Raw genomic sequence first — 14,089 nt, forward strand, 5'->3', positions numbered from 1 at the left:
CATTCATTTGCTGCACATGGTTGTTGCCCTAAAGCTTAAAAATTAATTCCAAGATTCAAAGAGAAGATGATGAAGAATAAGCCTTTACAGGGGGCATTTAAATCATCTCATCACCAGTCAATTTTAGAATATGTATGTTTATATACACACACCTAAAATTAGAAGTTAGAATTCTTCATCATCAAGTGTGGACCTTGTAATGGGTATTGACCACCTCCCCAGATGAGCAGTGTAATTTATGCACCTGATAATCCCTTTTCCCGCAGGTCCGTCAGGGAAGTCGATAACGCTAATGCTACCTGCGTCGAGATGAAACAATCCCAGCCAGTCTTCAGTGAGATTTAGACAGTGCCCCATCAATGCGATGTGGACTACAGGATGGCCAACTGCAACTACTACACTTTCTTCTTCAGATTTGTTAGAAAGTCCCTCCAGCAAAGTTTTCCAGGCTTTTCCTGACTGATCCCACAATGTTGTCACTGCTCCATCTTCATATCCATTTAACCAGCTAGACTGGGGGTATGGAACCACAGCTGCATCCTGAGGACAGAAAACATCATATCAAGCTTTATTTCTATTATGTGGGATCAGTTCCATGAATTCGATTCCCGCCCGTCATTTCTATCTATGGCCTTATCTTCTACAAGGCCCTTATAACTCAACACTCAAAAATAGCAGTATTTGTTTCCCAACCATAGGCAGTTATCAAATAATGCAAGCATCACAGAAGCCCCACAAGTCATGTGGATGCTCTTGTGAGTCTGCCCAACCATTTCCGATGCTTTGCCAGATAACATGTTCAGCCAGCTTCCTTCTATTCTTGTTTTCTACTTTGAGCACTGAGGCTTTTTATTTGGGGTTTTTTTTTTTTTTTTTTTGGGCGGGGGGGGGGGGGGGGGGGGGTGGGTTGTTGGGGGGTGGGGAGGGAGAGAGAACAGCCATTTCATAAGAAGGGGGAGAAACATGAAGGAAAAATTAGAGAGAGAATATCAGATGGATCAGACCAAAACTAACGCCAAATGATAATTGGGTAGAAGATACTTTATCAAATAATAGTAGTCACGCATTCAAACAGAGAATTGTAGTAGCATGAGGGAAAAGTGACAATTCTTTTAGATCTATACTCTTTTATTTTTATTTTTTTGCTTGGCAGAAAACTATTATCTACTCAATCAAAAGTCCTTTCATGTTGTCATTCTACTGGTGATTAATCCAAAAGATAAAAATATCATCCTTCTATTACCTCTATGCATCATCATGTCAACCAAGTGACAAACGAGAAAAATTGGCATGTCAAATTTATTTCACTTGCCTTCTTTGATTGCTGCAGAATATTTTCCACATCAAGGTCTTGCATCTGCTTTATTTCCACATAGCGAGGCACACAGTCAGCACCCAAGCAATCAGCAGCTTCTTGAACCTATAGTCGCATCAACCAATTGACATTAATTTCAGTTCAAAAGAAAATTAATCCCTCCTAATAGAGTGTGAATGTGTGTATACAGGGCAACAAGATAGAAACTTACTCTGGAGATAGCATTTGCTGTCTCAATTGAGGCCATTTTAGAACTGCTGACTATGGTGCTCACCCTCAAATCAAGAAGTAGCTCTGCAGTTTTCTGAGACTGTTGCAAATCAAGGAAATCAGAAGGCAAATCCATGTACATTGATTATCTAAAACTGAATTCAGGAAACCATTATACCTGTATAACCCCAAGCATATTCATTGGCCTGTCACCAGTGCAGGGAATGCTAGCCTGCTAAAACATACTGTTAAACTAAGATTCTTAAATTTTGAAAAGGAATAAAATAAAATCAAACAGTTGGTATACAATACTTGAGTTGGTTGAACAAATCCAAATGCTAGAAAATTAAACCTTTCTCTAATAGAATTGTAGTAGACATTTAAGAACTTGGCTAATCAAGAATTTAAACTGCAAGAAGTAAAATGAAAAAATAAATAAATGGGAAGCAAAAATATGTGGATTTCCCACCTAAGGCTCAACAAAATTGTAGACAAACTATATCAAGCTGGGAAAGCATATACAACATCCTATTAAAAAAATGCAGAGAAACAAAAATAGTATATGATACACGTATTGATAACATTTTATGAAACCAGTCACAGACCCCTGGAGCTGAGTGGTCTCATGTTATCATCACCTAGAGGTAATTTCAATCCTCTCCCCACCAAATAATAAAAAAGAAAAAGCCTGTGCATTTGGAGTTTTACACCATAGAAGATCCCACACTGAACAAGCTGGTATATTCCCAGTTCAAACCATTTTCGCCAACAAATGGTATGAATTATCTTCAATCTTGCCTCAGTAAATTTTACTGTCTATTTCACATTGTCACAGAAACTTTTACTGTATTTCACATTGTCATGGAAAATTCAGCAAGTTTTGCCTATAATAGTTTTCATACTGGATCCCATATTGTAACAAGCTTCCACGTGCAACTAAAGGGAGATGAAAACAGAACAAAGCCACAGAGAAGCAACAATGGTCATGATGCAACTATGGAGTTTAGTATAATTGATCTGTTTGTATGAAATATGACATGGATAGATGCAAAAGAACCACCACCTTCGGTGTCCTTATATCAAGATCCATTGGATCATAATTTGTGCTTAAAACCAGCTTCAAACAATATTCTACTATTTTCACTGACAGTGAAATTAGTAACTCATTCAACATATATATAGGCATTGATATATATCTGCACTTACGCATCATTGTTCACCATAACATCCCACACAATGACATAACTAAACACAAGGCAATAAGCAAGCCCAAATATTTGCCTCCTTGGAATGTAACAAGTTTATTTTATGGCAAAAGTGTTGTACAGTAAGTTTATTACATTGCCTACTGTAAATGAAAAGGAAAAAACCTCACATTCTAAGTTACACAGCTCTCCTTAAACATTGATTCATACCTCTGAATCACCCTGTGAGGATCCATGACAGACCAGAATGATCCGCTTACTTGTTTTTCTGCCACCAGCACTTCCAGCAGCAACAGGTGAATTTGGGGTCTGCACAAAATTACAATGAAATTATGTCCTCTTCACAACAACCTAAACTACAGGGAAATTAAAGCCCATGATAAGTGCTAAGAAAACAAATACAAAAGACAAATGCATTTGTCAATTACAGTAAATGGATTTTTACATATCGACACATTTTATCTATGTTAGACAACAGGATATGGCCATAGATAGAGATGGCTAGAGGTCTAGAATTCATGTAGCTGACCCCTGCTTGGTGGAATTAAGGTTTGTTATTGTTGTTGTACCTATATTAGAAAAGAAAAGTCATGAACTAAATTATTAATGATCCCACTAACTGTTTTGGTAAGTTAGCAAAGAATAAATAAGAAGCTGGCATTTTCAGGAGTTTGTTATCCAGAGAGCAATCTCTTATTGCCTTCTGTTTTCCATAAACAAGAAGCAAGTACACATGTTTCAAATTTTATTCCTTCATTTGCCCTCAGTTTTTACACAATGAGTGTAATCAAATAGCATGCACCAGAGTGCCAAGATTAGCAAGAATTCAGTTGTATCCTGTGTTTTGGCTTCTGATCAAAATACAAACATGATATGTCTTTTCTAAAGGAAAATAAAATATCTTAATAAAAATGGGGCAAGTCAAACAGAAAAATTATTGATCCCAGTGAACACCATCTCTTCCACTAATGTTTGTTAACAATATTGTACCATCCCAAACAGAAGTGCGAATGCTTTTTCTACTTTTAACTTCTTATTGAAAAATTAGATAAAATATGATGAAAATTTTATGCTAGACACGATCAATTTAAGAAAATGGGATATAGAATCTATTGGTGCACAAGAAACAGAAAAGTCAACATGGCAACTGTATCAGGATTAGAAACCATCACATTTTTGGATCTTGAATTTCTAAGTAGAGGCATTTCTTCCTACCACCAGCACAATCTTCCGTGTGTTTATAATAAGCAGCAAAACAAATAAATAAAACCTTTGCCTGCTATAGAGGGGATTTTGAATAATGACTGGGCTTGATACCTGATTTAATCGATTGAGACAGATATGTGGAGACCCACCCTCTAGTCGTGGGGTGAAATCCAGCACACTCACACCACAGTTGCTCTGCAATAAAATCCTAAAATACTCTGTGCCAAGCCCTGATTAATGAAAGAAGCACCAAGGAAAAGAGAAAAAAACTACAGTGAAGATGACAAATCATAACTTCTGACAGCAGCTTGCAACAGAGAAAGGAAATAGTACCAATTGCAGTAGCAACGAGAGCCTGATTAACAGCATTGTGAGCAACCACAAGAACAGACCTGCTTTCATGAGTTAAGATTTTGCTCCAACAGCTTCTAGCCCGAGCCCATAACTCCCTCACTGGATAATGACCATCAATATTGAAATTTGCAGCATCTATTTGCCACTGACGGTAAGCTGCACCAAACTTTGCTTTTCCCTCGTGTTTTAGGAGACCCTAAAGTTGAAAATAGAATCCAACACCATTGTTATGTCATTTCATTGGTATATTACATCTGTTTATTGATTAAGATGTAATTGCATGTATGATAGAATAGATATCAAGAAATCAAACTAACCTGAAAGGAGTACAGGTCAATTTCCCTCAGGTCATATTCAGTAACAATATCCTCCTTGCGAGCACCCCAAATGATTTCAGCAGTTCTCTTTGACCTAATCAGTGGACTAAAAAAAGTATACCAAAATATTCAGTAGACACTGAAGAATATAAAAAATAAATAAATTATTGTTCTGCACAAGATAGAATGCCATCTCATGATCAATATAAACATAATATGCAATGGCATAAACCAAGGGCTCCCAATAAATTTTGTTTATACTTCTTTTTGGAGGGAGGAGGGGTATATTAAAAAAATATATATTAGCGGCCCTAAGCATAAGAAATTTTATCTCAACTCCCTCAACGCAATACCAAGGTCCACCAAGATGTATGCATAAATAGGCATTTCAGTGCCACATAAAGAATGGATTGAATGATTATGTTGTATATTGTACAAATTGAACAATGTTTTATATCCAATAAAAAGATAAAATCAGAAGGTGGGCCTTGGCGCAACAGTAAGGTTGCTCCAATATGACCTGGAGGTCATAAGTTCAAGTTAGGAAACAACCTCTTTCCCAGGCAAGGTAAGACTGCTTACAATTGACCTTCCTCGGAGCCCACAATGCAGGAGCCTTGTGCACAGGGTTCACTTTCTAAAAGATAAAATCTATGATCATCAAAAAACAAATAATTTATTGGCACCAAGTTTCTAAACCGTCCTGTTCTAAAAAGCAAATTTGTACCCCCAAATGCCTATATACAATGACCAACTTTGTTGCAAAAGCTTCAAATGTCAAGCTTGACAATGTGGGTTGAACCAAAGGTCAGCCATTTTATGCAGATAAGAGAAACAGTTTGACAGGCGCTGGAACCTACTTCTAGCACCCACAATACAGAGGCCACAGTAGGGAGAAAATAGCCAAGCAACCATATTGGGATGACAAAGTTGCATGAAAAGATTCAGAAACATTTACACAAGGGTTGAACTCTTTAATGGAATTACTGTGTGTCCAGTAAACAAGAGTTTAGTCTATTTTAATTCACGAAAAATACTGTCCCAAATTCAAAGTTATGACATCTGTACTATCCATAGTTCATAAACTAAACAACTCGTTGCAGCAAAAGACAGATTCTAAGACCTTTGTAGAGTTACAAAAGTGACTTCAAGAAACTAAAACTAGATGCTGAATTAACCAAGTCAAATAATGAGAGGTCACAAAAAGAATAAGAAAGTAACTGTACTTACAAGCAACAAGACCCAAAATCGTTGAAGCTAATAACAATGTTTTATATCTTGTTTCTGAATAGGTACTTCCACGAATTACAAGGTAATTCCTATACTCACAAAAGTTACAATTCGATGGCTTCTACAAGAGCGAAGCTAATACATTAAACGAACTGATACTAGTCTTTCGATTAACAAAACGAGCAAATCATGCATATCGAAGCCAGCGAAACTACAGTCAGAAATTTGCGAAATTGAGCAAGAAAACACAAGAAAAAGCGGGACCTAGAGAAGCAGACATCGAAGGAGTCATCGATGAGCATTTGGCGGGAAGTCTCGGCCTGAGACTCGCCCTTCTGGGTGAGGAAGGAGAAATCGGAGCTCCCCTGGATCCGACCTTCCTCGTTCCAGGTGCTCTGCCCGTGCCTCACGAGCACCACCCTCTTAGCCGCCCTTATCCCCGGAAACCCCGGCGGCGCATCCGGCATAGAACTCAATCCCCTCGACTTTTCCACTGGCTTCTCGATCTCTTGCACGCTCGCAGAAGATGATCGAACTTTGAGGAGATTGTTCCTTCGGTGGGGGGTTCGATTGATAAATGTGGAGATACAACTAGGGTTCGGGGGAGCGACAGAAAACATTTGCAATTGCGAGTGTAGAGGAGCCTTTAGATTTTGGTTTTGGTGTGTTTGTGGTGGTTGCAAGTGTTCTCTGTTTTGGCGCTAAAATTTTATCGTTTTGTGGCTTTTGTGGTTCCCATTGTTCGTCACTGTCCATCGGACGACGGGCAATAGTTGAGTGGAGTGGAGTGGAGTAGACCGGACGGGAAGGCTTGAACATAAAAGAATAATGCTAATTGCTAAATAAAAAATTAACACCCTTTCATTCATTGATTATATTTATTCTTTAGAGCTTCTCCAATATATAACATCAAATTTGACACTATTTTAATGTCAAACAATAATTTATATCAATTTTTTTCACTCCAATGTGCTCGACAGTAGAGCTTCCTCGTTGATTAATTTGTTAAAAAGATTGTCAAAATTCACTATACATAATAATTGTGCGTCTTGCTTTCTCCTTCTAAAATTGTTATTTCATTTTATTTTTTTATTCTTTTTTAATGACATTTCTTTTTCTTCGTTAATTAATTCGTTGAAAAAAATTTTAAAGTCCACCACACACGGCGACTTTGCGTCTTACTTTCTTTGCCTAAACTACTATTTTATTTATTTATTTATTTTTTTTAAATGGCACTTCTTCTTCCTCGCTAATTAATTTACTGAAAAGATTTTCAATATCCGCCACATAGGGTTGACAATGAGCCGACCTACTCGTGAACTGGTTTAAGACTGTACTCGAAAATTGACTCAATAAACTAATTCATGATACAAATGAGCCAAGTTTGAGCTCAAATATTTGGCTCATTTAGTAAATGAGCCGAGCTTGAGCTACCATTAGCTCGACTCATTTGGCTCACGAGCCAACTCGATATACTTATATATATATATTAATTTTATAAATTTATTAAATAAAAAAAATATTTATTACTTAATACTCAATAATATAAATATATACTTAATAATTTTATAAATATATTATTTAAATATATATTATATATATCGCATATATTATTTAAATATATATAAACATAAAAGTAAAGTAATAGTTAATTTCGAGCCGAGTCGAACCGAGCCAGCTCGTAATCATCATCGAGTCGAGCTCAAGCTAAAAAAATCAGCTCATATCAAGCTCGAGCCGAGTTATGAGCCAAGCTAAAATCAATCAAGTTGAGCTTGAGCTGGGCCTAGCTCGGCTCATTGCCAGCCCTACCGCCACACACAACAATTGTGCATCTTGCTTTCTCCGTTTGAACTATTGTTATATTCTATTTATTTTATTTCTTCATCTTCTGCAAGTTCTCCATCAAACAAGCACAAAGATTGTTCAAAAATATCAGTTTTAGATATCAATTCAAATATTCTTCCTCGTTGATTAATTTGTTGAAAACATTTTCAATGTTTGCCACACACAGCGATTGTGTGTCTTGCTTTCTCTGCCTAAGTTGCTATTATATTCTATTTGTTTTATTTCTTCACCTTATGAAAGTTCTTCATCAAACAAGCATAAAGATTGTTCAAATATATCAGTTTTAGATATCAATTCAAATATATTGGTTATTGATAGAAATCTGTTAAAAGATATCAGTTCAATTCATCGTTCTCTTTTATTTTTAATCCTTATTCCTTCACACCACCACCATTCATCATCATATATGATGGAAGGCATCATTAGAGTCAGCTTCTCCTAAATTACAGGACCCAAACAGTTTCCACCAATGTTGGATCTTTGGTCTAAAATGCGAACTTTTACTTAGGTAGGGATACTCATTGTTGTTAATATCTTTGGTTCATACATAACACTTAAAGTGGAGTGTCCCATAAAAGTGAAAAACAAGTTGCGAAAAATTAAAGTTACTTTGTATGTTTCATCCACTTTGTAACAAAAACCATTTCATGTTTATGTGCAATTTTTGTTATTATTGATATATATTTAATCAACTGATATCTTTGGAATGATATATTTTAATTAATATCTATCTACAATCAATATATTTGAACCGATATCTTTGAACCAATACTTATCAACAACCAATATATTTGAACCGATATCTTTAAGTAGATATTTTTGAATCAATATATTTTAATAGATATCTTTGAATCGATATCTTTTAATAGATATCTATCAATAATCGATATCTATAACCAATATTTAGAATTGATATCTTTCAACAACTTTTGTGCTTGTTTGGTGGAGAATTTGTAGAAGATGAAGAAATAAAAAAAAATATAATAGAATAGCAACTTAGGGGGAGAAAGCAAAACGCACAATCACTTTGTGTGATAGACTTTGAAAATCTTTTTAACAAATTAATCAACGAAAAAGAAAAAGTACATTTGAAAAAGAATAAAAAAAATAGAATAAAATAGTAGTTTAAGCGGAGAAAGTAAGACGCACAGTTGCTGTGTGTGATGAATTTTGAAAATCTTTTTAACAAATTAATCAACAAAAAAAAAGAAAGCGTCATTGAAAAAAATAAAAATAAATAAAATAGAATAATAACTTAAGCGGAAAAAGCAAGACGCACAGTCACTGTGTGTGGCAAACTTTATAAATAATCTCAACAAATTAATTAACGAGAAAGTAAAAGCACCATTAAAAAAGAAAACGAATGAGAGAGCTAATAAAAAGTGGAGTATTTTTGTCCAATACACATTCAAAAGTCTTAATTTTGTAAAGATTTATAGTGTCATATTCCTCAAAAGTTTAGTACGGAAAGTCCTATTTGTCCTATTTTTACAAATTAGTATATTCATTGATGCCAAATTAGTGTTGGGCGCCAATTTAGTGTTTGGTGATGCTCTTAGGGCACGTAGATGAATAGTTATCAAAGATTAGATTTACGATTCCTTTTGTTTTAGCGTTAACCATCACATATAAGTGATTTGTGTCCAATATTATTATGCGTCCCCGATTTTACCCCCAAATTCGAGCAAAATAACCTTCGACCGAGCTCAATTCAATTTCGACCCAAAATCTGCGTCTTCAAACCAGCGAACGTTCCCCTTTGTTTCAACTTCACCGAAACTACTTTTATGGTGTTTTGCAGGAGAAAGGAGGCTACACAAAGACGAGAGACAGGAGAGAAGATTCACTTCCTCTCAGATTGAATGTCGATTCCCAACGTCAATAATGATCTCTAAAAGGTTGACATCATACGTGCCAAAGGCAAAGCAGCAAACAAGTTATCCCGTAGGATCATCAACCAAGCGTCTATAGGGTCTTCAAACTAGAAATACGATGCCAAAAACAATATCAAATCACAAAATATATTAAGCAAAACAGCAGAGCATCCTGGTAGTAACAAGATCACTCCTCGATCTGCATGCGATTTTCCTCGGACTGCTGCTTCTGGGAAACCTGCACTTTGATCTTTGGCAAAGTAAGAGAAGGCGCTTGTTGGAGGGCCCCAGGAGCCTTGACCATGTGGATGCTCTGCTCCAGCTCTTTTGTTGCCTCCTTCTGTTCCTTGGCTTTCTTTCCCTTCATCCTGTCCAGTACATGTATGTAAATTAGGGAGATAATAACAAAATAGCCCGTAATGTTCTCAGAGGCCAAAATAGCAGCAGATAAGAAGAAAACCTCTTTGCATGGTGTCTGGCCTCCCTTTCAACTCTGACTTTGTCAATCTTCTTGATGGCCTTCAAGGTGTTCTGTGTCAGATTCCTATCATACCTCTCTGGCCTGTTCCGTTTCCTCTCAAACTCAAAGGTTGAATCCTGGGAAGGAGACAATACAAGAACACAAAAGAGGGAATTAGAAACAAAAAAAGAGGGCAAGATCCCCAGCCAACAAAAAAGTGATGCAAGTTTTTTTTTTTTTACCTGTGTCATATCCTTCCCGTGCAGTCTTCTATAAGCTTTGGTCCATTTAACTTTACGGGGATTCCTCTTCATCTTAAAATTCTTGTGACATTTAGATCGACAAAACCGGAAAATCTGCATTTGGAGTCGTCATCATTACAAGCCATAAGTTGAGATCACTACTAAAATCTGACTAGCTACACTAGTACGGTAGTACCATGCCCACCATACCGTTCCATAACAAGAAATCTCATTGCACCCATAAGTTGTATTCCAAGACCACCATAAACTGTAAGCCCAAATAAAAACACACCAATCATACGGGCTTGTACTATACCAAGAGAAGATAATTATTAAGCCGGAAAACTATTTTGTTTGAGCTATATAGCACTCCTTATTTTGCGCAGCCATTAACAATTTTGAGTGGAACCCAACTTGGTTTCAACTTGCAGGAGACTTGCAAGCCTAAAATTGCCTTCTGAAGCACTTTAAGTTACATTTATGTGGAGGCATAGTACACGTAAAAGGATAGCCATTGTTTGTCCAAAATAATTTATGTAACCATGGGAACCCGGTGCTGCCAATGACAACTATAGGGCTTCCTCGAACAATTGAAACGCCAATTTGCAAGTCAGTGAGACTGCAGAAGTTCTTAAGATTTACACAGGACTCACTATCAAATATCTGGACCATTTTTTAAGTTTAGCGAGACAATTCTCTGCTCCAGTTCCTATTGTCTTCAAGAACAATGAGCGCCAGCATATTGCATTCACATGATATATGAAAAGGCAAAAAAAAAAAAGTAGGATAAAGTGGACGCTACCTTGCCATCATTCCTAGCAAACTGAATACCATGCCCAGGATATACGGTTGAGGAGCAGAACCAGCACTTTTCTAACCTCATTGTGGATTCAGGTTAGCAAACCCTCTAATTCCTGCAAGAGGGAATACATAGTATTAGATCATGCAAGCCTCTGTTAACAAGTTCCAGATTAGTTGTTACAAAGGAGCCCAAGGAGTTTTTAATATGTCCACATCCATCTTTGCATGCAAAACGATCGACAAAGGGAGCAGAAGTCAGAGAAACGAATCACCAAACTCAGAACACCAACGGCCAAAGCAAATAATCCAGAAGTAAAAGTCAAAACCCGCCATCACAGAACACCTCGCTGGACAAAATAAACGCAAATCACCGACCGAAACTCTCCCATGGCCGAATCAGATTTCGGTAAGGTTGAGAATCGATTCTCCGAATTCAATGAACTCCAATAAACACTCAATCAACTCACCTATAGATACGAAATCGGGGTAACGGTTATACCTGTCGGCGAGAAATCGCCGAGTCGAAACGGCGCCTGCGGTCTCTCCCACGGCCTCTGAATCACCGGCTGGCTCCTCTAGGTGGCGACAAGGCCACCGAGCACCGCGCCGGTCTGAAGGGGTGAGAACAAGAGGTGATCGGTGGAGTGGGCGAACAAATCGCCGGAATAGCCGTCGGAATTGCAAAGACCCTCGGTGAATTGCAGAAAAAGGGATAGGAATGAGGGAGAGCAAAGACTGTGATATCGACAGTGGTGCCTAAAAAAAATAAGAGAAATAATCGATAAGATGGAAGGGTGTCGGCGGAAACTGGCTGGAATCGTAGAGAGAAGGAAGATCCCTCTCTCGGCGTCTCCTTACAAAGAGTAAGAACCCTAGATGGTCTCCCTTATGTGTACATGATAAATAGTCGTACATATCATATATATCAGCCGGGGCCCGTGGCCCAAATGGGTTGCGGGCCGCCCCATTTTGTTTAATGTTTTTGTACCTGGGCCTAAGCTTCAGCTGGCCCAGGTTCTATTCAAATTGACAAATACATTTTTAATTGATCAGTGGATCCTGGTGCATTTTACATATAAAAAGTCTTATTAAAGAATCAAGATGATTTAGTCTAGTAAGTTAAAGACAAAACATGGAGAGAAAAATCTAGCCATACATAATAATAATAGGAAGAGAACGATCATTTTTCAGTTAAATATTACATATTATTATATATAATAATAATAATAAATCCGGTTGATAATTTGATTTTTTGGCTCTTTGTATCATAAACCCAAATCAGAAGGGTTTAAAAGAAATTAAATTGAAGTAAACTAAAGTGAGGGAACTGATTTGGGTTGATTTAATATAGTTTGTTTATATCAAATTATGCAGGCAATGGCAATGCAGTATTATCAAAGAAAGTCGTAGCTTTCAGGGGCGTCCCCGCCTTCTTGACTCCGCGCCAATCGGGAGGCAAATAAAATGGAAAGCGAAAAGGGGGGTGGCCACTGGCCAATGTATTTACTGCTCAGATCCCTATCATGCGTGCTAATTAGACGACTCCAACAATGGCACAGCTGTTGTGGGGGGATTCATTCGTTGTCCACATCCCATATTGCAATTTACACTTTCGAGCCGTATTGATTTATATTATAGTAATAATAATATAATATTATATGACCAAGGGTGACCGTAATCTCAATAATTAACAAGTATACAAGTTTGGGGGGCTTCCTTAATTTGAAATGGATCAAACTAACCCTTGGCCTTGGGGTTGGAATTTAAACTCGTCATTTTCACTTATTATCAACAAGGTTCACTGTTACTTTCCATACCTGTGTCCTGTTTGGGCGTTTGTAATTGGCGGCTTCTTTCAGCTAGTTGAAGCCAAAAAGGGCCATGCTGTCTAATCTAGCTAGCTATCCCAGAAGTGGGGTCCAGCCGTCGTGACACCAAAATCCAACTAGCAACGAGCATGAAAGAAGGGCGTTTAATCGATGGCTTGTGGTCTCAGTTCATCATGGAAACTGCCCACTGGATTGGACCCACCCACCCATCTCTCTCTGCTCGGCTGGCTGGCTGGCTGGCTGGCTTCGGATTTGGTCTCTCTAGTCATGCATGTTGCCACAATTTGGCTAATTATCTTCACCCAATACAAAACATTCCACCCACCCACAAGTTTGATGCATAAATAAATGACATCAAACTTGATTAAGTATCAAATAACTGACCATGACTATGACACAATAGCTACCCGCGACCATCAAGTTAGTGGGAGTCAACCTGGTACGCATTTTTCCTTCCTTAGTTTGAAAATTATGCAATTTTGAATCTAAGTATAAGATTGCTTAAAGAAGAGTCAAGGCACAAGAAGGTTTTAGGCTTTTTGATCACGGAGTGGCCTATAAGGCTACTAGTTACTTAAAACTTTGACATAATGATGAGGATGATGATTTAAAATTATATTAATTAATTAATTAATGTTTTATGTAAGATATAGGATTCGTTATTTTATTATTTTTTATGTCTCTTGATGGTTGTTAATGAGTAATGGACCTTCAGTTAGTTAGTGAGATTACACATTCGTTAATATTAATTAATTTTAAGTGGATAAAATAAGACAGTTAATAATGTAAAATTAATGAAAATACCTTAACCATATCCAGTTGATGGGGGCAGGGGCAAGCCGATAGGTACTGCCTATTAAAATAAGATACCAATTAAATCCTGAAATTGAGTCCTTGCAAATGACATTTAATAATATAATATATTGTAATCCTAAAAATTAACATTATTTTATTATTTTGTTGGATTAAGATACTCTCTAATAAGAACTATATAATAATAATTAGGAAAATCTTATGTGACCCAATTAATTAATGTTGACTTCTCTAAATTTTAGGGGGTATTCAGGAGACCATTAAAAGCAATTATAAAATGATAACAAAATTTTATCACTGAATACGCACTCAGAAAATGATGAATGCGAACTACATTTATATGGCAATATAACATTTATGATGAATTTCAAATATTAACAAGTAT

The 14,089-nt window shown here is 36.9% G+C and overlaps 2 protein-coding genes across 3 annotated transcripts; both read right to left on the reverse strand.

Annotated features, from left to right (window-relative positions):
- Positions 1–20: 20 nt before the first annotated feature.
- Positions 21–6,537, reverse strand: LOC127798051 (probable 2-carboxy-D-arabinitol-1-phosphatase). Of its 2 annotated transcripts, none has more exons than XM_052331337.1 (9): positions 6,102–6,537; positions 4,608–4,713; positions 4,270–4,486; positions 4,048–4,166; positions 2,941–3,039; positions 1,704–1,760; positions 1,527–1,625; positions 1,313–1,420; positions 21–540 (listed from the first exon to the last, which is right to left on the reverse strand). In XM_052331337.1, the coding sequence occupies exons 1-9, from the start codon at positions 6,455–6,457 to the stop codon at positions 166–168; spliced, it is 1,536 nt and encodes a 511-aa protein (XP_052187297.1). In that variant the 5' UTR covers positions 6,458–6,537; the 3' UTR covers positions 21–165. The 2 variants fall into 2 exon arrangements, with proteins under 2 accessions (XP_052187297.1, XP_052187298.1); XM_052331338.1 differs by having other exon boundaries at positions 1,704–1,757; positions 6,102–6,536.
- Positions 6,538–9,513: 2,976 nt separating this feature from the next.
- Positions 9,514–11,945, reverse strand: LOC127796176 (probable ribosome biogenesis protein RLP24). The gene is made up of 5 exons (XM_052328189.1): positions 11,562–11,945; positions 11,064–11,175; positions 10,262–10,375; positions 10,020–10,156; positions 9,514–9,927 (listed from the first exon to the last, which is right to left on the reverse strand). Exons 2-5 carry the CDS (start codon positions 11,142–11,144, stop codon positions 9,747–9,749), a joined length of 513 nt encoding a protein of 170 aa, XP_052184149.1. The 5' UTR covers positions 11,145–11,175; positions 11,562–11,945; the 3' UTR covers positions 9,514–9,746.
- Between the last annotated feature and the right edge of the window lie 2,144 nt (positions 11,946–14,089).

This window comes from Diospyros lotus, chromosome 3 (assembly GCF_014633365.1).
Source record: "Diospyros lotus cultivar Yz01 chromosome 3, ASM1463336v1, whole genome shotgun sequence".
NCBI lineage: Eukaryota > Viridiplantae > Streptophyta > Magnoliopsida > Ericales > Ebenaceae > Diospyros > Diospyros lotus.

Coding starts and splice junctions, on each gene's coding strand:
- LOC127798051 (XM_052331337.1), bottom strand. CDS start 6,457: ATGTTTTCTGTCGCTCCCCCGAACCCTAGTTGTATCTCCACATTTATC. Junction 4,167..4,269: donor TCTCGTTGCTACTGCAATTG/GTACTATTTCCT, acceptor TTCATTAATCAG/GGCTTGGCACAGAGTATTTT. Junction 541..1,312: donor TTCTGCAGCAATCAAAGAAG/GCAAGTGAAATA, acceptor TTCTGTCCTCAG/GATGCAGCTGTGGTTCCATA.
- LOC127796176 (XM_052328189.1), bottom strand. CDS start 11,144: ATGAGGTTAGAAAAGTGCTGGTTCTGCTCCTCAACCGTATATCCTGGG. Junction 10,376..11,063: donor TTGCTAGGAATGATGGCAAG/GTAGCGTCCACT, acceptor CTCCAAATGCAG/ATTTTCCGGTTTTGTCGATC. Junction 10,157..10,261: donor ACGGGAAGGATATGACACAG/GTAAAAAAAAAA, acceptor TCTCCTTCCCAG/GATTCAACCTTTGAGTTTGA.